The sequence below is a fragment of the Malaclemys terrapin genome, chromosome 9, assembly GCF_027887155.1.
Source record: "Malaclemys terrapin pileata isolate rMalTer1 chromosome 9, rMalTer1.hap1, whole genome shotgun sequence".
NCBI classification, from domain to species: Eukaryota; Metazoa; Chordata; order Testudines; family Emydidae; genus Malaclemys; species Malaclemys terrapin.
In genome coordinates this window covers 74,470,985-74,495,913 of record NC_071513.1, presented here as the reverse complement: position 1 = coordinate 74,495,913, position 24,929 = coordinate 74,470,985, and the positions used below count along the sequence as shown (strand labels likewise).

General features: G+C 39.4%; 1 protein-coding gene across 1 annotated transcript in view; it reads left to right on the top strand.

Moving 5' to 3' along the window:
- Positions 1–21,458, top strand: part of PCOLCE2 (procollagen C-endopeptidase enhancer 2) — a 50,387-nt gene extending 28,929 nt beyond the window's left edge. Inside the window, exons 5-9 of the mRNA XM_054039260.1 lie at positions 1,507–1,643; positions 11,252–11,403; positions 15,262–15,345; positions 18,976–19,143; positions 20,890–21,458. Of these exons, the coding sequence (XP_053895235.1) occupies positions 1,507–1,643; positions 11,252–11,403; positions 15,262–15,345; positions 18,976–19,143; positions 20,890–21,020 (672 nt within the window). The 3' untranslated portion in view covers positions 21,021–21,458. The remainder of the gene's footprint in view (positions 1–1,506; positions 1,644–11,251; positions 11,404–15,261; positions 15,346–18,975; positions 19,144–20,889) is intronic.
- Positions 21,459–24,929: the final 3,471 nt, after the last annotated feature.

Here is a 24,929-nt window from a genome sequence, read left to right as displayed (position 1 = left end):
CATTTCCCTTCCAAATCAGCATATTACCATTACGGCAAGCCATGCTCTAATTTAGACCAATAATTGTTTTGTTGAGCTCAGTAAATAGGTTCTCCTCTATGGTGGCCTCTCCTCTCCTTCCATTTTGTCATTAGACTTTCTGACTGAACAGCAAGATGCCCATATACAACACGAGGAAGCAGACTAGACATTCTGTTGCTTTCCTGCATACATAAATTTTGTTTTTATTTCTTCACCATTAGTTCTCTGTCTTCTGTTTTTGTGTCCTTTTTTCTCCTCCATTTGCTCTACCCACTATTTGCTACCTTGTCTACTATCCCCCTTTCCTTCCCTAATTACTCTCTTCCCCTTATTCTTCTCATGTCTGTTTTGTTTCCTCTAGTACCTCCCTCTCTCCCCACCATCCAAGCCAGTGTCTTTGTTCTGTATGCTCCCCCATTTTCCTTTTAACTTCATTTGCCCCACTCCCAGCTGCAGCCAATTGAGATTCTGAACCAGAAGACCATGAAAAAGAAGCAGCCACTTGAGCAACACCAGTGAGGGTCCAGTGGAAAAAAACAAAGGAAAACCTTGAATAGTCAAGACAATCTTCATATCTTTTATCCCCTTGGTCAAAAAGAGCAGATTGTAGTAGTTATAGTAGTAGAGATCCCCCAGCAGATAAATAACAGCAACTAATCCCCATATTTTAGATCTCTGCTTCACTGGTTTTTTGTTTGTTTGTTTTAAATAACACATGCATCATTAAAGGATGACTCGCTGGAATCAACTCTACAGTTACATAGTTTTATGTATTGCTGAAAGGTGCTTGATGGGTCCAATATAAGAATCTAAGTAGACAGCACAACTTGATAATGCATTCCACTCAGTTATTGACCAGCTAAATTGCTATCTAGTTGAATATGGATTCATTTTTTTGGTACATCTACATAACTAAATCTCTAAAATATACTATCAAAGTAATTCTTCAGCATAGTAAGATCCACATATGCTAAAATGGGTCTTCTGCCTACTTGCAGCTTTGGGGTTGAACTCACACCTGTCAGTCACTGGCTGAAGGCTATCTCTCTGCTGTTAATTACTGGGTTAGAACATAGTCTGAGACAAATATGGTATCAAGAGAACCAGCCAGAATACAGAGGCACAGATCTGTCTTATCATTGGAATCAAAGTCTGTTCACAAACTCCCCTAAAAATAAAATGTATTCCTTCTCTAACACATGGCTTTTTTTTTTTATAGCAGTCCTGTCAATTAAATCAGGATTTTGATGTGAACTCTATTCACAGAGCCCTCTACTGTTCCCCCTCTTCCATACAGATAGTGGTTCTTAGGACCAACCTTTGTATTCATATATTGAAGACTGCTAATTGCTTGAATAAGCAGACAGAGTAAACAATTTTCATCAATTGACAGCAAAGTGAATAAGGCATACTGATGTTAGTTTTATTAGTGCTCCTTGTTATCTTACTGTAAAAAGCCTTAATTAGGTATTTGTTTTTCTACAGGTCATAGAGTTAAAGTTTGAGAAGTTTGATGTGGAGAGAGATAACTACTGCAGATATGATTTTGTGGCAGTGTTTAATGGCGGGGAAATCAATGATGCTAAAAGAATTGGGAAATACTGTGGAGACAGTCCACCTGCGTGAGTAACTTATTTGGATTATTAACATAGTTATAACTGTCCTTTTTGTTATCAGTTCTTTACTATGGTTTTTATTGAGATTATTTTGGCAAAATATGATCTTTTTCTACATCAAGTACATACTGTGGGCTTTTCCCATTATCTCAGATATATTGCAACTATTGTGCTGAATAAGGTTAGACTTTTAAATGCCTATGTATATGGAGAGATAATCGCTTATAAAGGTGGTTTCTTTCTTTCACATGGGCTGTCCTGATGTGGAACATGCCCCAGAGCATTTAATTTGTTTGCTCATAACTCTGTGAAATATGGTTGTTCAATGACAATTTATTTTACTTATTACTGAGGATTATGCTTTTCACTAAATTGTTTTATCCAGTATTTATTTACTGTATGTTAAATCTTGTCTTACCTCATTTGAAATCTGGTCACACATATCTCAGTCTCCCCTTTCTGTTCAGTTAGTTGGTGATTTTAGTGCTCTGGGCCTCTGACCAAAGCAAATGTCCTCCCATTCTAGTTCAAAATACAATAGCAAAATATATCCTTGGCTGTCCCTGGGCTACAGCTTTCACCTGTATTGATGTAGGCAGGGCCGGCTTTAGGCCGATTCCCCGGAATCAGGCCCCACGCCTAAGGGGGGCCCACACCCATGGTCTGCTCCGGGTCTTCAGCAGCATTTTGGCGGCGGGGGTCCTTCAGTGCTGTGGAAGACCCAGAGCCGAGTGAAGGACCCCGTGCCACCGAAGACCTGGACTGCCGCCGGGTATTCTAATTGGGCTCTGCAGTTACTAAAGACGGTCCTGGATGTAGGGCGGTGCCAGTTGACCTTTGCCCTTCGGCATGTTACATAGTTTCTTGTTTGTTTTTTTCCCCTGGGTGCCAGGCTGACAGGTCCTTCACTCCTGGGTCAAAGACGTTTCCACACCACCTGTCAGTAGAGCTGTTGAGGAACCCTAAGCCACAAAGGGCTTGTATGCACTCCACCCAAAAACCACCCATTTCACGGTTTAAAAAAGTAATTTCCATTGCCCTTTTTAAAAAAAAAAAAAAAAAAAAAAAGGCCTTCCTCCTGGCACCTTTCCAGGCTACTTTAGCACAGCGTTCCTGGACTCCTTTCCAAAGTCTTATCAGTCTGGCCTCTTCCTTGAGCTTTTCCAGTTCCTCCCAGGCTCATGCTCAGAGAAATACCAATTGAATGCTATCACAATGCCCCAGTCTTGCCTCATCGCTGCAGCTTCTCTTTATGTTCTCTGGAATGCCTTCCCAGTGTGCCTTGCAACAACCTACACAATTCCCAGGATCCCTCAGGGATCCTCCTTGAATTCTACTTGGAACAGAGATGTACAGGCTATACCCTGTAACAATATTCTATTGGAAAACATTATTTCCAAAGGTAGTTCTTAGTAATATTTAGTTTTTCTTTCACTCTGTGTACTGAAGCACAAGTCAAAGGTTTAAATATGGTATTTTTATGATCTCAATTCTCTGTTTTGGGTTCTGTAGCATTCTATATCAATGCTCTTTCTATGGTAATGCACAAAGCCCATTCCAAAAATTACATGAAGTGGGGCATTTGTGCCACAGATGCCCCAAAATTTTCCCATTACAAACAAATGAAGTCTTTATTTTAGGATCCTATAAGTCTATTGTAGACCTCAGCTACCTGATTCCACCACCCCATTTTCAGCAGCTGCTACCTAATTCTGTATTCACTATTAACCACCTTTATTATGGTAACAGACAGTCCTGTGGCACCTTTAAGACTAAGATGTATTGGAGCATAAGCTTTCGTGGGTTAATACCCACTTCATCAGACACATGGGCTTTTTACAGATCCAGACTAACACGGCTACCCCTCTGATACTTTATTATGGTAATTATTCTCTTCAGCCTTGTCCCATTCTCTGGGTTCTCTGCTGCCCCCTGGACCACTGCTCACCTTCCCTTCAATTAGTGTCTATGCTTGTACTCTTGCTGTATTAGGCCTTGTGTCCACGAAAGTGCTACATTATATAGCACTATCTGCAGTTGTGCTGGCATACTGCTAATGCAGCTGTGCATGTTAACATCAGAGGGCTCAGACATCAATGGCACAATCCCACGGCCTAGGATGAACCCGAAAAACATGAGGCAATGAAATAAAGACAGTATGTGCTTCTGCTCCAATTAATTTACGTATTGAATTCAAATACTTTTAGATGAACTCACAAATGAGTTGCCTGAGTTTATTGATCCTTAAACTACCAGAACTTTTCCACCTTGCTAGTCAAATGAATATGATAGAAGAATATTGTTTATAAGCATTTGGGACAACTTGAGGATTAGAGCATGGTCTATTTTGAAGTATGACAGTAATTTTTTTTTTTTTTTCCCCTCACGGCATTCATTAGTTGATATACATCAGCAAGGGGCTGATGTTTATGGATTCTTAGTTTTGCCATTTACATTTAATAATATCTTCTAACTCGACATTCATATGTTGTCAACGTGTGATGCATGCTTGAGTTTCTTCTGCTCTGTGATATTAACATGCATACATATCTCACACATACTATAAGTCTCATATGTAGTTATATTGCTGCCAGAACTAAAACCCAGAAAGACTGTGAAATTCTTTACTGCATAACTATCACGGCTCCCTGAGAAAAGCCTCTAAAAATACAGCTCTAATGAGAAGCTGTCTGGAGTTTAGTGCACTCAGCCTGAAAAAAGCCAACCAATGGCACTGTAATTATATAATCAGGTCTGCAAAGCTGGCAGTAGTAAGTCTTAATTATTCTAGAAAATTTGTAAAGTTTCTAAGTGAGGTTAGTAATTTAAGTATCTCTCTTCAGCTATAGTATGGCTTCTTGATGCTGAACTATTTCAAGAGATGCTTTCATGTTGCATTTTGTTTCAAGAAAGACAAGCTTTAAAAAAAATCACAAGTCTATATTATTTGAAGGGAGTCTTATGCCTGAGAATGGTCACTAGTTGAATTGTCAAGAGGAAATATTTCCTCACACAATGACTTTCAAATGACAAGTTTGATGGACTGCGACAAACTGTCCTTTATGATTATTTACACTATACCTTCATGAGAATAGGTTTTCTGTGATTCCATACAAAAAGACAGTTTTGTTTGACTTGTCCTTCAATAAAGGACTCAGTTAGTAACTACTATTCATTAGACTTATTTTGAAAATGACCTTGCTAAATTAAAAATTTAATACTTTGTAATAATTCCAGAAAACAGAACAGTTGGATGTTCTTTCCCGCACATGTAATGTTTTGGAATTAGAATAATAAAAAAGACAAATTTAACAAAATCAAGTTTCCTTAGAAGTAAAGGTCTGTTAGTCCCAGAGATCAGTGAAAAGAAGTCTCTTCTAATCTTTTTTTCTCCATTTTTCACATCCCCAGCCACATACATGAGTGACCTGTGTGTCTAAAATTCTGGAGTTAAATGTGAAGAACTTTGTAGCAATTAGAGCAGGGGACTGAGGGTTAATAATCTTGCTTTTTATTTGTGCCTTGGTCATTGCTGTGTCCTTGACCTAGTTACTTGGGGCCTGATTCAACTCCTGTTCACCTTAGTGAAAATTAATATGGTCCTCCTCTTAACCCTTCATTTCTCTTTTTCTCTATCTAGAAAGTGACACAGTATCTACCTTACAGGGCAGTGTGAATCTCCATTAATATTTGTAAGTGCTTTGAGGGCCCTTAGTGACTAGTGCTATAAAAGTGCAAAATGCTTCAGGAAAAATATCTCCATATAAAGGTGAGTTTTCTAATAAATGGAATGTGTTGGTTTTCTGATGGTGAAGCATTTTCTTAAATAAGTGGACCTAATCCCAGACAAGAGGCAGTCTGGTCCATGATGTGTTCAACAAATGCTTGTGTAGACACGTTTTTATTAGGACTGTCAAGCAATTAAAAAAAAGAATCACGATTAATCGTGCGGTTAAACAATAGAATACCATTTATTTTAAATATTTTTGGATGTTTACTACATTTTCAAATATATTCAGTTACAACACAGAATACAAAGTGTACAGTGCTAACTTTATATTTATTTTTGATTATAAATAGTTGCACTGTAAAAAACCAAATACTGTATTTTTCAATTCACCTCATACACGAACTGTAGTGCAATCTCTTTATCATGAAAGTTGAACTTACAAATGTAGAATGATGTACCAAAAAAACTGCATTCAAAAACAAAACTATGTAAAACTTTAGAACCTACAAGTCCACTCAGTCCTACTTCTTGGTCAGCCAATCACTCAGACAAACAAGGTTGTTATAATTTGCAGGAGATAATGCTGCCTGCTTCTTGTTTACAATGTCACGTGAAAGTGAGAACAGGCGTTCACATGGCACTGTTGTAGCCGGTGTTACTAGATATTTACGTGCCAGATGCGCTAAAGATTCATATGTCCCTTCATGCTTCAACCACCATTACAGAGGACATGCTTCCATGCTCATGATGGGTTCTGATTGATAATGATCTAAAGCAGTGCGGACCGATGCATGTTCATTTTCATCATCTGAGTCAGATGCCGCCACCACCAGAAGGTTGATTTTCTTTTTTGGTGGTTTGGGTTCTGTAGTTTCCACATCAGAGTGTTGCTCTTTTAAGACTTCTAAAAGCATACTACATACCACGTCCCTCTCAGATTTTGGACGGCACTTCAGATTCTTAAACCCTGGGTCGAGTGCTGTAGCTATTTTTAGTAATCTCACATCAGTACCTTCTTTGCATTTTGTCAAATCTGCTATGAAAATGTTCTTAAAACGAACATGTGCTGGGTCATCATCTGAGACTGCTATAAGATAAAATATATGCAGAATGTGGGTAAAACAGAGCAGGAGACATACAATTCTCCCCCCAAGCAGTATAGTCACAAATTTAATTGACGCATTATTTTTTACCGAGCATCATCAGCATGGAAGCATGTCCTCTGGCATGGTGGCCGAAGCATGGAAGGGGCATATGAATGTTTAGCATATCTGGCATGTAAATACCTTGCAACGCCGGCTACAAAAGTGCCATGCGAACGCCTGTTCTCACTTTCAGGTGACAGTGTAAATAAGAAGCAGGCAACAGTATCTCCCGTCAATGTAAACAAACTTGTTTGTCTTAGCGATTGGGAGAATAAGAAGTAGGACTGAGTGGACTTGTAGGCGCTAAGGTTTTACAGTTTTGTTTTTGAGTGCAGCTATGTAACCAAATGCAGATTTCTTTTGTAAGTTACACTTTCACGATAAAGAGATTGCACTTCAGTACCTGTATGAGGTGAATTGAAAAATACTATTTATTTTGTTTCATTTTTACAGTGCATATATTTGTAATCAAAAATAAAAATATAAAGTGAGCACTGTGCACTTTGTCTTCTGTGTGGTAATTGAAATCAATATTAAAAATGTAGAAAAACATCCAAAAATATTTAATAAATTTCAATTGGTATTCTGTTATGTGTGATTGCAATAAATTTTTAAAATCGCGATAACTTTTTTTTAGTTAATCATGTGAGTTAACTGCAATTAATTGACAGCTCTAGTTTTTATGTATACTGAGAACAGCTGCCATGGGATAAGAGAGAAGGTGCTCTCATGGATTGGTAACTAGTTAAGATAGGAAACAAAGGGTAGGTATAAATGGTCAGTTCTCAGAATGGAGAGAGGTAAATAGTGGTGTCCCCCAGGGCTCTGTTCTGGGACCAGTCCTATTCAACATATTCATAAATGATCTGGAAAAAGGGGTGAACAGTGAAGTGGCAAAATTTGCAGATGATATAAAATTACTAAAGATCGTTAAGACCCAGGCAGATTGCAAAGAGCTACAAAAGGATCTCTCAAAACTGGGTGACTGGGCAACAAAATGGCAGATGAAATTTAAGGTTGATAAATTCAAAGTAATGCACATTGGAAAGCATAATCCCAACTATACATATAATATGATGGGGTCTAAACTAGCTGTTATTTATATTCAAGAAAGAGATCTTGGAATCATTGTGGATAGTTCACTGAAAATTTCCACTCAATGTGCAGCGGCAGTCAAAAAAGCAAAAAGAATGCTGTAAATAATTAAGAAAAGGATAGATAATAGGACAGAAAAGATCATGTTGCCTCTCTATAAATCCATGGTACGCCCACATCTTGAATACTGTGTGCAGATGTGATCACCCCATCTCAAAAAAGATGTATTGGAACTAGAAAAGATTCAGAAAAAGGACATCAAAAATGATTAGGGGTATTGAACGGCTTCCGTATGAGGAGAGATTAATAAGACTGGGACTTTTCAGCTTGGAAAAGAGACAGCTAAGGGGAGCTATGATTGGAGGGTAGGTCCATCAATGGCTATTAGCCAGGATGGGCAGGAATGGTGTCCCTAGACTCTGTTTGCCAGCAGCTGGAAATGAACGACAGGGGCTGGCCCCTGTTGGAAGACAGGATGCTGGGTTAGATGGACCTTTGGTCTGACCCAGTAGGGCCATTCTTATGTTCTTATGCTTCTGATCAGTAGCATCTTGCATTTTGAATGCAGACTCCAGAGTTGCTGGTTGCCTTTGGGACAACAGTCTGAGTCAGTGTTCAGATTTGCTGATATAGTCCAGTGCATGCTATATCTTCTGGGGTTTACCATAAGCAAGTTTATAGTACATTTTATGGTGCCTATCATAATATCATAAAGGCCAAAATTAGATGGTTCTTCATAACCATATATCTATTGTGTATTAAAACATAGTTCAAGGTAAGGTATTCCATCTCTTCATTTTAAATGGCAAAATAACTGATAAGACACAAGCCTCGTGCTAGAGAGAATATATGCATTAAAAACCTAGGACAAGTCAAAAGATCAGATTAGAATGCATGCATAAATTACATCAGTGCTTCAGTAAAATGAAGAGCCTATGATGGGCTGATCCTGTACCTATTGAAGTCAAAGGCAGTTCACCCATTGACTTCAGGGATGCAGGATTGACTCTGCAGAACAGAATTACAGTAATTTATGCACGCCAGACAGTAGGAAAATAGAATTTTGTAAGGTTGCTCTATACTGGTGTTTCTGATGGACACATTTATAACAATGTCCCCTGCTCCTCTAATGAAAAGCCAGGTGCTGTGGAGCACTGAGGGTGCAGGAAGTGAATAGACTCAAAGGACAGCAATGAAAATATTAGCTTTTTGAAAGAGGGGTTAAATTTTGAGGCTGCTTTCAATAATTACACAAGACAGAGCTCATTAACCAATTGTTACAAATAACATAAAACCACTGTAACAGAACAGATGCACTTCAGGAGTACAGTTGTACTGGATCCATGCACTCCTCATGTGTTTGCAAGCATTTTACTTTCTACCTCATATTGCACTCTAGGTGAGCAATCCACTATAACCTTGCACCTGATTCTGTCTTACAAATCACTATACCATCTAGAAATCAAATTGCAGGTTTTCAGTATAATCTTAATAGATCTTTTTCAGTAATCATAATTTTTTTTTAAACAGTGTATTCCCAGTAAGTAGCAAAGTCTGGTACAAACAATAACAACAGTGTCCCTAGGCAGTTAAGCTAATACAGTTGAAAAGATTCTTCTCCAGCTAGCCAGCAGGTTAATCTTGTTATAAGTAACTAGTATCACCTGTGCAGTATTAATGTAATTCAAATGAGAAGATGATGTGATGTGCATAGATAAGTAAAATATCCCTCCGATATTTATTTTTACTCCTAGTGTTTTGCAATCAGAGCATAGCTTTTACATAGCGAATACTCAGGGTTCTTGTAATTCCACTGCTCTGTGCCAACTTTGTGGCAAAAGAGCAAATTCTGTGCAACTCCAGAATCAGCTCTTAGATGCAGAATTCCAAATAACACGAGAGAGAGAGTGTGTGTGTTAAACCCACAATTAACTGAAGTCATATTTCACTTGTGGAATATCAGCCAAAAATGGAAATATTCACAGGTTTTATTTTAAGGGCCTAATTAGGAATATTAAGAACGGCCACTTAAGGCTTATGGAAAAAACAAACATCTATCGGATTTGTTGAGTGGTAGGGAGGCAGGCAGAATAATTTTATAAGATTTACTTTTTAAATCCATTTCTTATCTTCTTCCTCCCACAAGAATATTTTTCATTTTGTTTCTATTGTCTTTCCCATTCCTACTCTTCCCTTGTGACCCTTCTTTTGTATGTAAAATGCATATTAACAATTATTAATGAAAATCAAACGGATGTCTCCAAAAAGTGCAGAAGAAGTAGGAGAGGGGAAAGGAGAATGCACTGCTGCCACCCAGTACACGACAAGATGGGCTGTGGTAGCAAAAAACATAGTCACAGAAGCTCTTATTGAATTACAGTAGTACCCTGAGGTAATCCGCATTGGGGTCCTGCTATGGGTAGGTGCTATACAAACACTATTGATGAAATGGCAACTATTTAACAGAGGTGTCTGCAATCATATGTATTAAATTTATACATTACATTTAAACACCACAACAAAACTCAATTGGCTGTGCTGAGATTTGGGGGTATATACCCAATTATTGGAAAAAAAGCTAAACCCATAGAAGGCAATAATACCTGAACTTTTCCTTTACTTACTGTTCTACTTTTCCAGGAATTTCAGAATCCACTATTAAATTCAATTTCTCCATCCTTTCAAAAATGATTAGTAAATTTTTCATTTGAGTGTGGGGAAAAAAAGACTTTCCCCCATATTAGCCAGTTACCAAGGACTTTTGAAATGTTTCCCTCCTTTTCATTAGTCATTATTGCTCTTTTTCCATGGTGCTGTTGTAAAGGCAAAGCTGAATTTAACAGCACTCATTTTGAGATTAGTCTTAGAAATATGGGATTTATGATTAATTGTATGATAAAACAGAAAGAGCTGGCTGATGAACTTATCTCTGATCCAAGTACGAGTATCTGAAATGTGAGCAAACACCACCAAAAAATGAGTTGCATTTAGCCTTGATTTATTCTTCTCCCCATCCTAAGCAGCCCCCTTGAAACCAAAGGTGCTGCATGGCTGTAAGGCCCCTAATTTGGTATCACTTATACACTTGCTTAACATTATGCTCAAGAATAGTCCCAGTGAAGCCATATCTTCAGAATATTTGTTAGCAGAGTGTCAGTTTGAAGGGAACGGCACTAGTCATGTACATAAAGTAACGTGCATAAATCTTTTCAGGATCAGGCCTAACTGATAGAATAATTTGCCTTTCGATCAGTGACTGGTATATTGAACTGCTTTTCTATTTTTGTTTCCAGTTAAAGTTTGCTTGAGTGAGTCTCCTGAAAACAGTTTCCCATAACAATGAAAATTACTGTCACCTACTGAAAATAATACTGTAGCTCTTCAGAGCTCTATGGCCTAGTGGATAGAGCGCAGGGCTGTGACTCAGACCTGGATTCTATTTCTGCCAGTGCCATTGGCCTGTTGGGTGACCTTGGGCAACTTTCATCACCTCTGTGCTTCAGTTTCCCTGTCTGTAAAATGGGGATAATGATGCTTGCCTGCTTTGAGATCCAGTGCTAAATATTTAATCATTTTGTGCTATGAATGTTATAAAAACTTCCTGGTTTAAAGGCATACAACCAAAGTATTTTCTTCTGTTTCAGGCCCATTATATCTGAACGAAATGAGTTGCTCATTCAGTTCTTGTCTGATTTAAGTTTAACTGCTGATGGCTTTATTGGTCACTATAAATTCAGAGCCAAAAAGTTACCCACAACCACAGTTCCAGCTACGACCACTCCCCCTGCAACAGCAAGTAAGTTGTACTGGTTTTATTTTATATTGAAGAAGAATTCACTCCAGGAGAAGGAAGGATGAAGGGAAACTGTAGTAAAAAACATGTGAAAAAGCAGAACTTGGTTTTGTGGTTTGTTTGTATTAAAAATGTTGAGGGAGTGGATGAAAATTAATGCACCCAGGGGAGTCACTAGAATCCATTTAACATCATTAAAGAAAACTCCTCCAGTCTAGAGTTTCCTGTGCCTGTAACTGTCACAGGTGAGAAAAATGTTAGCTCAGAAAGTCTGAAGTAGCATTTCCTACATTTGCTCATGTTTCTGGCAGATAGCTAGCAAGTAACTTTCACCATGGTACTCACATAGTGTAATGCAAGACTGATTTCTTGTTTATGCTAAATAAAATTCTGGTTACTCTTCTGAAAATTGTTCCGGTTTAGACTTCTGAGGAAACCATGAAATCGTTTCAGGATGAGTTTGTACGTAAAAATTGACCATACTTGTCTCTGTTTGTCCAGTTGGTGAGATCTAACAAATGATGCAGACGCCAGCTGAATTCTCATTAGACCCTACTGGCAACATCACAGCAATGTTTTATCTTTCGGATTAGGTTTGCGCAAAAGATTGTGGCGGTGTTTTGTAAAAGAAATATGCAATACTAAAAAATGAGAGCATTCCTTTTATATTTGCCTAAATATAGACAGTGTGTCTAAGATCAGAGGGAAGTTTCCCATATGCTTCGCCAAAATCACCTCATTGCTGGGATTCTGAAGGGCTTAATGCTTGCAATCTTCATATCCTGAATGTGAGAGATTAAATGTATAATAACATCAGCATACGCACAAATTATTTATGATTTTTTTACAGCATGTGGGTTGATTTGTATTTAAAACAGATCAAATTGTCATGATAACAAAGACTTCAGAAGGGTTGTCAGAGATGTGGTGCTGAAAATATATAATGAAAAGCTGTTAAAAATAGTCTTTGGGAGAAAACAAACATTTTAAAAATCAAAATAATGAACTATAAAAGATAACTCTGACATGAGAGTGGAGGGAATCCTAGTAACAACTAATGGAGTTCTTCCTCAACATAAAGTTCTCTATTTTAAGTTGTTACTTCCCATATTTGCCAGTCCCTAAACTTGTCAGCTGTCTGATATTCAACCGTTTACATCAAGGGGCCCATTCATCTATTTTGGTAACTTTTTTTTTTTGGTAAGCTTTATTAATTTGTTCTAAGCTTTTTAAACCAGTCCTTGTGGCACCATTGATGTTAAAAATAAAGCCAGTCCACTAGTGATCTCACAGAGTATGTAACAGACTCAGAGGTGACCACAAAGGAGAGCTTGTTGGGAAGAGACAAACAGGAAGAACACTCAATTTGTGATTTGCTCTCCATGGCTTAGACCTGTATGACCAATAACCTTCCACAGTTTAAACTTTTGGTGACTTACTGAATGGCATGTGGAGAAACATTGTGGATATTTTGTTGGTAACAGAAGCCTTAGTAATAACAGGCATTTATTATCTTGCAAATCAAAATAGTTCATCCCTTCATTAGACTTATTAAACTATTAGTGACTGTTTAACTTTTAGCATGCACTTCCATTAACCATCATGTTTAGTTATACACATTTACAGAACCATTATTATTAGGAAACATGGCAAAGTACTGAAAAACCATGAAGTTTTCAAAGGATTAAAAGTAGGTCTGTCATAGGCTTCACCCCCACTCTGAACTTTAGAGTACAGATATGGGGACCTGCATGTGAACCCCCAATTAACAGCTTAGATCTGGGCTGGCTGCCACCACCCAAATAGTTTGAGTCATTTGGGAAACTCTGTCTCTCTCCCCCCCCCCCCCCCCCAAAAAAAAAAAAAAAAAAAAAAAACTTTCCCTCCCTGGGTAGCCTAGAGAGACTTCTTCACCAAATTTCCTGGTGAATACCAATCCAAACCCTTGGATCTTAACACAAGGAGAATTTAACCATCCCCCCTCCTTTCTCCCACCAATTCCTGGTGAGTCCAGACCCAATCCCCTGGGATCTTAAAAACAGGGAAAAATCAATCAGGTTCTTAAAAAGAAGGCTTTTAATTAAAGAAAAGAAAGGTGAAAGACAAACCTCTGGGAGAGATTAGCATACCAGCTACTCTCACAGACAACAGATTCAAAACACAGAGGACGTTCCCCTGGGCAAAACTTAAAAGTTACACAAAAGAATACCCAATTTGATTATTCCCCTAATTGCAAGACAAGTTACAAAAAGAAAATAAACAAAACCTATTTATTCCTTTTCTAATACTCACTACTCTGATAAGAACTGATTCCTTGATCTTTTCCACTCCGGCTGAAACTGACAAAGGGAACTTCTCTCCTTCTTTTTGAACCATCTTGTCCTCCCATTGGTTCCTCTGGTCAGGTGTCAGCTAGGCTAGGTGAACTTCTTAACCCTTTACAGGTAAAAGAGGCATTAACCCTGAACTATCTGTTTATGACAAGGTCAGTGACTATCAATTAAATGTTTTCACATAATGCTGCATTGAGTTTTTTTTTTTTAATTTCACTGTATAGGTCAAATCATGTTGCTTACAGTATAGCTACAGATAAAATTGATACCAATTAAAGGTTTAATTAACTACAGCCAGACCCTCTCCAGTTCATGCTTTGCTAAATTGCAACATTTCTCATCCACACAAGCATCTTCCCACTTCTCATATGCTGTAATGAGGTCTCATACCAACCAGATATTATTTTTACAAAATATACAGTACTACTACATATACTACACTTACTAGTATACCTTTAAGTATCATGAATGCAGACTAAATCATAGTTGACAAAATATTTTGTGATGCATTCACCCAGTCATTAATATGCATTTCACGCATACTCTCTAAATAGACAAAAGGAACAAAGAGGGAGAAAGGAAGCACTGTTTTACAGATGGGTAACTGAGGCACAGAAGGATTAAGTGACTTATCCAGGGTCGCACAGAATAGCAGCAGAGTTAGGAAATTGAACCCAGATCACCTGAGTCGCAGTTCAGTACTTTAATTGCAAGATTATCTTTTCTGTCTGAAGGAGGCTGTCTAGTTATAACTATAACATTGTGTCTCAATGATGGTATTTTAAGTATACTGTTAAGACAGCATGGCACTGGGTAAGAAGACAAGGAGATAATTTGAATACATGTCTCAGATCACATTACATTGTCAAATATAAATGTTATTGCAAATTGTTACTATAAATAAAGAAAAACTGCATTAAAAGAACATGAACAGTGATAAGTTGTAAACCCACAAAATTTAAGACTATTCAGCAATAAAGTTGCCATCATTTTTAATGCCATCTTGGCATCCCTATTTACTCCAACACACACACATCACTTAACATTTATACTTGAATGCATAGACACACTAGGGATTAATTAAGGCTGCACTTGCCTATTTCATGACTTTGCACCAAATATTTCCTAAAAAATTGATGCCTTATAGACAGGTTTTAGTTGTACCCCTGACTGTTTATTGTGTGCAGTTATGTAACCTCATAAACCAAGTGGGCAGCTGAAATCTCTATTTATAGTATGCATTCTGGATTGTACAAGGCATTTTCAGTTCTGTTTAGTTAATATGGCCATTAAAACAGATACGTGAAGACAACATGTATATAATAAAAAAGATCCAATAAAGATTGGGTGAGGAAGTTGGAAGAAGACAACTATTGAAATCATCTTCAGGCAATTCATCCCTTGGAATCCCAAATCTAGTTTTGCAGATTGAAAATACCAGGAAGAATCTTGAAAATATTATTTAGAATGTTTAAATACACTTAATATCAATTTTACTCATTTACTTTTTTTGTCCTATGAAAAAAAGCTTTGAAACCTACAGTTGCCATTTGCCAGCAAAAATGTAGAAGGAATGGGACTCTTGAGAGCAATTACTGTTCAAGTAACTTTGGTAAGAACGACAGTTTATTTCTTTATAATTAGTGACTTGGGGCTATGTGTTTAGTCTCTGAGGAATTACAGAGAATGTAGTTGTAAATTGCCATTAGCATGCAAAGAAATGTTTTCATATCCTACTTTCTCTCTCTTACGTATCTATGACTCAATACATTCCTGGAGATGTTTTGAAGTAAAGACAGTGAATGTGTATCAGAAACAAACATACTTTCTCAGTCTAAACACAAATGACTACATAGAAGGTGAACTGTTGCTATATGAAAGTGTCGACTCAGGTACTGTGCTTGCATACTGTCTTGCTGGAACAGCCTGTATATATTTTATTCACAACAATATGTTTGCTGTACGTACTTGCATTACTCACTATTCCATAATTCAGTTTGTAGACGTTCAAAATATTTTTTTAAATAACCTAAGGTGAAATATGGAGAAGCTGTGAAAGCCTATAAGCCATACTTTTCTTATTCAGATATAAATTACTGGTGATTACCATATATACTCATTCATAAGCCGAATGTTTTTAGTAAAAAAGGGAAGCACCAGAGAAGGGGGTCGGCTTATGAACGGGTATAGAGAGGAAGAGGTGGGACACAGTCCCTCCCCCCAACAGAGGGAGCAAGGGGAGGCAGCACAGCCAGCAGAGACAGAAGGGAAGAGGCAGGGCCAGAATCTCTCTGCTTCTGGCCACGCTGCTCTGCCCCCAGCCTCCAAAGCAGCTGCAGCTACGGTGCTGGCAGGCTGCAGCCGTGCCACTTGGCCCCGCTCCCCAGAGCAGGCTGTGGCCATGCCGCCCGGCCCGCCGGAGCACACTGCGGCTGTGCCGCCCGGCCCAGCCCACTGGAACATGCTGCAGCTGCACCACCTGGTCTGGCCCACCGGAGCAGGCTGCGGCTGCGCTGCCCAGCCTGCCGGAGCAGCTCGAGCCAGGTCAGAGTCATCCTCCCCTGGCCTTCCCCAGATAAGTGGGAAGGGATGGGATGGGGAGAGTGTGGGAGTCCCAGGCTAGGGGTGGGGTCATGTGGGGGGTGGTCACAGGGGTTACTCCCCTGACTCCCAGCTTCTCCCCCCCCCCCCCCCACAAAAAAAAATTCCCCACCAGTTGCTGTCCCGGTCTGTCAGGGTAAGCAGCTGGGGCACCGGGACACTTTGTTTACTTAGGTTTACCTCCGTGCCTGCGGATGCTAGAGGTAAACAAACCATCTCGGCCCAAGCGGCTTATCCTGATCGCCCGGGAGCCAAAGTTTGCTGACACCTGAATTACAGGGTCAGCTTATGAACAGGTTATAAAAAAAATTTCCGTTTTTACTTATCCATCTGGGGGGGAGGGGTTCGGCTTATAAACGATCCCACTTATGATTGAGTATATATGGTAAATGGTGTTTTACTGTACTTGTACAGTACTATCAGTCAGTGACTTTGTTTAGTTACCTCACGAGGTGATTCCCCCATATTACTGTTGGAACCCTCTTTTTAAATCTCACTCCCTTCTACGGCTATTGAAACCTCATGTTGTGGCCACCATCCTCTCGGCCAAAGAAAGTTGCTCACAGTAGCCTTTCAAGCGAATCTAGTGAGCATATTGCTAATTGTCTTTCCCACTGGGTGCAGCTTTGTGCATAGCTTCGCCATAGCAAAACAGCCCTAAAGACAGCAGATTTGGGGGCCCTGGAAAAATCCCCTCACAGGTGGATCCTTAGATAGCATAGGGCCATAACGTAATGTCTTATGCCACTTCCCTTCCTGTCTGCCGGCATAGAGAGGTGGCTGCTGGTGCAAATTAGAGAAGTCTTCAGGTTTCTCTAACTTGCCCCCAATGCAGATTGGCTCATGATCAGAGGGACCTGAAAATGGCCTTAAGCCATGGTGTTTGCTCCCCTTATTGAGCTGTGCAACAACTTGATCACAGCCCATGATCTGGGTCAAAGGTTTTTTTGGCCATTGAGTGACATAATGCAAGGCACTTTTCTTCTATCCCGTAGGGCAAGTGAACAGCTTTTAATACTTCACCCAGCTTCTGGTGCCTTGAAGTTTGTTCCTCTTTAAAATAAGAGTAAGATTACTAAAATGTTTGTGTATGTGATCTAGGTTTTGAATTAATGCAGAAGGTTTTAATTTTGCTGGCTTTGACCTGTTGGAAGATAAGAGCAATTTCTTTTTATATGTTTTGTATACCTGTAATATTTGGTAGCTGATCTTTAGAAGTGTGTTTTCTTAGTCTCCATTAATGTAATATCGATAGTGCTATTGTGATGAGACTTTCACCTCATAACTGCAAGAAGTTCTAAATTAAAAGAATACATAATTTCACAAATGTTTGGTGTAACCAACAGTTCAGATCAATGTTTAAACTGTTCAGTCAGCATGTATCTGATAATTCAAAATCTATTTGATCTCATTCGAAGGTGAACTGCAAAGGAGAAAAATAGTTGTACCGTTTATTGTTCCTTTCCTAATTATGGCCTAAAGTTTTCTTCTGCTTGTTTCTTTATATTATGACTATTAGGTCGTGTCTCTTTCTTGCTGAGGGCTCTTCAGAGGATTAGAAAACAAGAGTTAGGATAGTGACATTATATAGACTTAAATTTAAGTGGCAGTCTGTGAATTACTAAAGTCAGTGGAGTTCCATAAATATAAAACCAGTGTGAGATAGGAGTCAAGCCCTAAAATCCACCATTGCCTTTTGACACTGAAGAAAACTGCAGTTCTGCTTTCAGCCTATTGTCATGTCACTATCCCACTCCATTTCTCCAGTGCTCCAAAGAGCTCTCGAGCAAAAACAGGGATGACAAGACCTGATATTTCTATTGGGAAGAAAGGAGAAAAATCATCCAAAAGAATGTACTAAAAACTTTAGAGGTTATCTTTAAGATACATAAATAGTAAATAAAAAGGGCACGTTTTTCTTGCTTTGCAGTTCACCTTCTGAAGAAAGGTGTAGGTGTTTTGTGCAGCCTAGCAGTCTCACAATTCAAACAGCAGGTAGGAGGTTCTTCTTACCATAAATATACTAAAATATGTCTGAAAACAAACAGGTTTGATTTTCTGTTTTTCAGAGATCCTACATACCCACAAGTTCCGTTGACATCAATGGGATCTGTGGGCGTTCAGCATCTCTGAAAAATCAGGTCAAATATTTTTTATTGGGCATGTGAGCTTAGTGGTGCCTCTTTCTTCTCAAAAAAGAGATATGGATGATGCAGGAGCCCAGTGTAAGACAATTAAATGATGAGTGTAAGAATTTCCAACTATTTTAAAGATCAGAAAGAAAAAATAAGGGTTCATGAAGTCTAACCTCCTGTGATACACAGGAAGTCAGACTAGAGGATATGGTGGTGGGTCCCTTCTTAAACTCTATGATGTTAGTTATTTTTTTAAAGTATCAAAACTTAGAACTGGATTTCCAAGTTGTTGGTGTTTTCTGGAAACAGTTCAATTTTCGACAGACCTCAATATTTTGCAAATACGTTGCAGCCCTCATTTTGGTGGCTGATAATGTATTTCTGTTACCTTCTTACCCTTTAGAAATAAGCAAGAGTTAAAGGGGCATTCATCAAGACTGACAATTTTTTTTAACCTACTATAAGAATAAACATGATACTGAAAACTAATATATTCTTTCTTCTAGTAATAACGGGAACTGTTATCACAGCAGTCACGCGGGGCGGCAGCTTACATGCAACAATATCAATCATAAATGTATATAAGGAAGGAAATTTAGCAATCCAGCAAGCAGGCAAGAATATGAGTGCCAAGATCATTGTTGTTTGTAAGCAGTGCCCTCTCATCAGGAGAGGTAAGTAAATGAGACAAATAACTGCTTTAGGTTTCTGTAAAACTTTGCTCACCATGGCTTCCATTTTCATAGCTCTAACAATTTTAATTAGTCAACTAATGTATTAGAATTACTAATTTCAAGAAAAAACTACCTAATGGTATAATGCATTTTCAGTTGTTTTCAGAATCACTTGATCCAAATGACAGACTTCATAGATAAACATCTACTTGAGTGTAAAACCTAGGTATAGACTTTAAATCCAACAGATATTGTAGGTGAAACAATTCTTACAACTTCATTGATGCAGTGGTTCAGTATCATATGATTTTAATAAAATCAACAGGAACTTGTTTTGGTGTTCCTAAATAAAGCTTAACTGGATTTCAGTATTTGGGAGCCTGTTTTCACATGCAGTTATTTAGATAGGGAAAATGCAAACAGGTTAAACCTAAGAGTACTCAATACAACAACCAAGAGCGCATTTGAAAGCACAATGTCCTCTCCTCCTCCATAGCTGTTTTGTACTAATTTACCTAATACCTCCCTACCTCAACTATCTGACAGGCAGTCTAATAGTAATAAACCCACTCGATATCAAGTAACATCACTACAGCCATACCAAACAAAATTCTGTATCAAGTATGTCAACCAAGGCAACAGCCAATAAAATGTAATCAAGTTGGCAAGTGTATCGTTATAAGAAATGCTTGGACAAAGTTTCATAGTAACAAGAAATTGAGAACAGACCTCAACCCTGCCTCCTGAATAAGCTGTAGTAAAAAGCAACAAAGAAACCAAAAATGGAACCAGAACAGGGAAAAATCAGAAAATTTAACCAGAGTATAAAGCAAAACACTCAGTCTGCCACTGGTATTTCCAACAAGTATCCAAAATGGCCAGCACCGAAGAAGGAATCGTAGTCAGAAATTAATTTTTGCTGCCTGGAATCTGGATATCTGGGAGATATAACAATGTCCTTGATTGAGCAAACAGACACTGGTAGATTAGCCACAGGGCCCATGCCCAGGGACCCCCACCAACTGGGGAGGCCCCAGAAAAAATCTGGCGCCAGAGGTGGAAGCCCAGAGCCCCGGCCGCCGGGCAGGCGGGGAAGGGAAAGCCCCCATGCCCCAACCCCACTCCGCGGCAGCAACACTGGATGGGCAGGGAAATCCATCCTCCCAGTGCCCTCCAATCCCATCCCTGGCAGAAGCTGCGGGAGAGGGGAAACCCCCCACAGCAGCCTCTGACCCCCTCAGAAGCCCCTGCAGGGGGGAACCCCAAGCACCCCACACCTGTCCCTGGTAGAAGCTGTGGGGCTGCAGGGGAAGCCTCCATGCCCAACCCCATTCTCCGGCTAAAGCGCCGTGTGGGTGGGGAAGGGAGAAGCCCTAGTGCCCCAACCTTGGTCCCCGCAGAAGCACAGGGAAAGCCCCAGCACCTGGACCTCCGCTGCGGCCCTGGGACTGGAGGATACTTGTGACAACTGGCTTTTAAAATCATATCTGTCAATGTATATGAACTTATTAGACAAATTTAAACTGGATGAGATGCATTCTTCTCTAGGTAAGAATCGAACTAGCTGAGTTAGGACTTAAATTATATAAGGTGGCCAAAACTTACTTTTTAACAGAAGGTGGGGGATGCACCTTTTATGCAATGTATGCAGCACTACCTGTGTAAATAGAGCCCACAAGAGTAGAACTATTCTTTCCAAGTTATGTTTAGAAAGAGATTTGTCTTACGTCACCTTCCTTTCTGTAGGTCTAAACTACATCATCATGGGCCAGCTAGAAGAAGATGGCAGAGGTAAAGTCCTGCCCAGCAACTTTATCATGAGTTTCAAGACTAAGAACCAAAAGATCCTGAACACCTTGAAAAACAAACGATGTTAAAATGTGAATCCTGTACTTGCATTCTGTCATCGCTTTGTGAGGAACAATTTCCATACAGTAAAAAATCAGGAAGATAAAATTGACCATAACCAAAAAGATCTTGTCAGTCTATTGTCCCTTACATATAACCATGTAACTGGCACTGTCAATTACATAAATATATAGAGGAGAATAGATCCCTAATTTTAAACTGCAAGATTTGCAGCATAGCCATCTGATCTGAAGCATACCAAATTCTGACTCCTTTGAAGCTGTTAATTTATACTTGTCTCAGAAGGATTTTTTTTAGGAATGAGTTATGTGCAGATGTAAAATAAGAATAAGTGCAATATTTATAGTAATTCATTTTAACTTAGCTTTTTCTTCTAAAGTTGTTTTATTATATGGGTTCTTGCATTATTATCTATGCTTAATAAAATATTTTAAAACCTCACAATACACCAAGGAATTACCAAGTTCTCCATGTATTAAGTGGGGCATGCTAAAAATAGAAAATCTCTGATCATTTACATGCTTATGATGCTCTGGGACTGGCATAGCAAGAATGGTAGCATACTTTTTTATAGCATTTACATTAAAGTCAATGGGAATTGGATTAGGGCTTTTAAAAATCTGAAACTACTACAATGCTTTTACCTAGTTTTTATCTACATTGTTTATTTTATTTTTCAGTATTTCACAAATAAAAGCCAAATGATATCGTTAACCTTCACTACATAGGTAAGGGCTAGGAACCAGTCCAGGCCCAGTGAACTACGCCTGCAAACAGTATGCTTTCATCTTTCATAGAATGGGAGACCAAGATTCAGAATGACACAGCTTAGTACTGGGGATGCAAATGGTAGTATAGCTGTCCCCATAGGCTGATGTGGAAGAAAGAAATGCTACAAAGTAAGAGTGATTCATTTTCTGTTAGACAGTATTCCCACATCATCAGCCTTTATACATAAAGGAAAGGAGATGACTGGCAGGGAAATGCTTGTGATACAACGCCAGTTACTGCTATCAGTTCTGTCCATTGCATCCTGTCTGATCCTTATTCTGAAATAAAAACTCAAGTTAAAGTAGATGGAAGAATGTAGATTTCACTGAAACATAATGGAGAAACTGAACAACAGGTCTGTGGAAGGCAGACAAATTGTTTTTATTTCTGATTCTACAACTACACAAAGCCTGAACTTTGTCACTGACAAATTGTATGTGATAATAGACACTCAGGCTTCCTTGTGCGCTTAAGAAATTATCACCCTTTTCAATAAATACTGTCCAGAGGTCAGTTTATCCCTTGGATTCCTCAGATTAAAGAGGTGACTTTAAACATAACCAAATAAAAAGAGAGAATTCTTAAAGGGACAACAATTTGAAAATCATGTCTCTAAAATGTTTCCCTCCTCACCACTGTTTGCATGGTAGTGCCTAAAGACACCAACAGAGACTGACATCCCATTATACTAGGGATTGTACAGAACAAACACACAATGAATGTGAGAAAGTTCCTGCTCTGAAGAGTTAACACAGAAAAAGGGGGGAGGACATAGAGATGAAATGATTTACCCAGCATCACCTAGCAGTTTAATGGTAGAGCCAGCAATAGAAGCCTGGTCTCCTGATTCCCCAGCCATTGCTCTACCCACTAAACCAAGCTGCCTCTGCCACTTTGGTGTTCTTAAAGTGACATTTGTCTTCAAACCACATTTGTCATGCTCCAGTTTTACACTTAGTTTTCAAATACTGGTTCATGTGTAGACTCTTTATGTATTCTGGTACTTGCATGCCTAGACAACAGCTTAGTGATACCTTTACACTCATGCAGTGCTCTGGAAGCCATGTACTCTCCCCTACTTACAGGATGGGGGGAGAAGAGAACACAACTGTTCTAATCTCTGTGTTAGAGACTATGCATCCGGCCCTCGTGCTCCCACCGGAGAGCCAGGTTCAGAGCTTGCCCCGTTGCATGTGGCTCCCAGAAGCAGCGGCATGTCCCCCCTCTGGCTCCTATGCCGAGGTTCCCTGCCAATGGGAGCTGTGGGAGTGGCACCTGTGGACAGGCAGCGCACAGAGCTGCCTGGCTGCGCCTCCGTGTAGGAGGCGGAGGGGGGACATGCCACTGCTTCTGGGAGCTGCTTGAGATAAGCACCCCCCATGGTCTGCACCCATGCCCAACCCCAGCCCTGACCCCCCTCCTGCCCTCTGAACCCCTCGGTCCCAGCCCAGAGCACCCTCAACCCCTCATCCCCAGCCCCACCCCAGAGCCCTTATGCCCCCTGCACCCCAACCTCCAATTTTGTGAGCATTCATGACCCGCCATACAATTTCCATACCCAGATGTGGCCCTCGGGCCAAAACGTTTGCCCTCCCCGATGTAAATATTAGAAATTACTTTGTTGATCACTGTTCAATATATTCCCCAGCCTCACAACAGCCACTAACACTTGGGTGCCTGACTCACTTCCACAATAGTTGTTTTGGATGGCATCATCCCTGTACTGGTGGGTTGTTTTTTTCCCCCCCATCACCAACATAGGCAGTTTTGTTGGTTTGTTTTGGGGTGGGGGGGGATGCTTTTCGATAGTAGCCGGGAGAGCTTACTACAAATCTCTTCTCTCAACTCATGGCAGAGGGGGCTCCTGACCCAGCTACTATTGACATCCCCTCCTCATGAACTTCAGAGCCTGAACATATCGCCTTATTTCCAGGGCTTTTCTAGAAACAGCTTCTCTTTTCTTGCTGAGGAAGCCCTATTCCACAGATATCCCTCATCCTGTTAAGGATTTTCTAAATACTAGCTTGAGATATTTACCTGTCTCTCCGCCCTCCCCCCATAAAAAACCCAAAACACCCCTACCCCCCTCACCACCCCACTTGCATTGCAGCAAAGTACAAAACTTTAAAAAGTAACAGACTGCTCAGGGGACAGTGATTCCAAATATAAATTTAGAAATAGTAAATTCGGCATGCAGTCACTTACATCTAGTCTGTGACAGACCAAATAGGACCAAAGGAAGATAACTAGCAGATACAAACTCTGGGAACCATTTTAGCTAGAAACAGAATGAAAGTCAAACATCTCTGTTCTTGACCCTTTGCTAGAAATTATATTGGCATGAAGAAAGTGCTTTTTAAAAAGGAGAAGGGGATTTTCATGTACAGAATATAAAGGAGAAATTAGTTTTCAAGACAAAGAAATTCCCTATGAGACAAAATGACAACTCACTTGAAAGGAAAGAGATAAAAGAACCTGAAGAAGTCAGCATACCTCAACAGTCTCATTAGCAGAAACATTTGCTGCTGTCATGCCTTATATAGTATTGCAGTTTGAATGAAGAAATTCCTAAATCCTATAGCTAAATTAGCTCTAATCAAGCTTCTTGCTATATTCTTTTTGTGTCGGTTGAGAGCATTTGTGCTGCAGTTGAGCCATGGAGACAAGTAGATGGAATCATGTGACAAGAAAAAATACCCAAGACTCTAAGTCAAGAGGCTGAAATGGCCACTAAATTAATTTCGGTAGAGAAAATACTCCTAATGTTGGTAACAGAAACCAAATAATCTACAGTAAAAGGTAATGGCAGATCCTCTAGACTAAGAGTCCTGTTAATACACCAGCCCTTACTTTCCATGTGATCCCATCATTTGCATATTGAAGGTTTACATTCTAATTTCAGAAGCCATAGCATCATCTAGAAGAATGAATTACTAGACTTGCATAAGCTCTTGTCACTGAGCTGAAGAGAACTATTTTCTCCTCAGAGAGGCACATTTCAGTCAGGTGTTTCCAGGCTTTTTAAATACACATATTTACCTAATGGACCAATAAATGTTTCTTGGATGAAGCACAGAAAATCTGAAAACCAAGTGTCACATCCATGCCAATACCTTAACTGAAGATCCTTTCATCAACAAATCTGT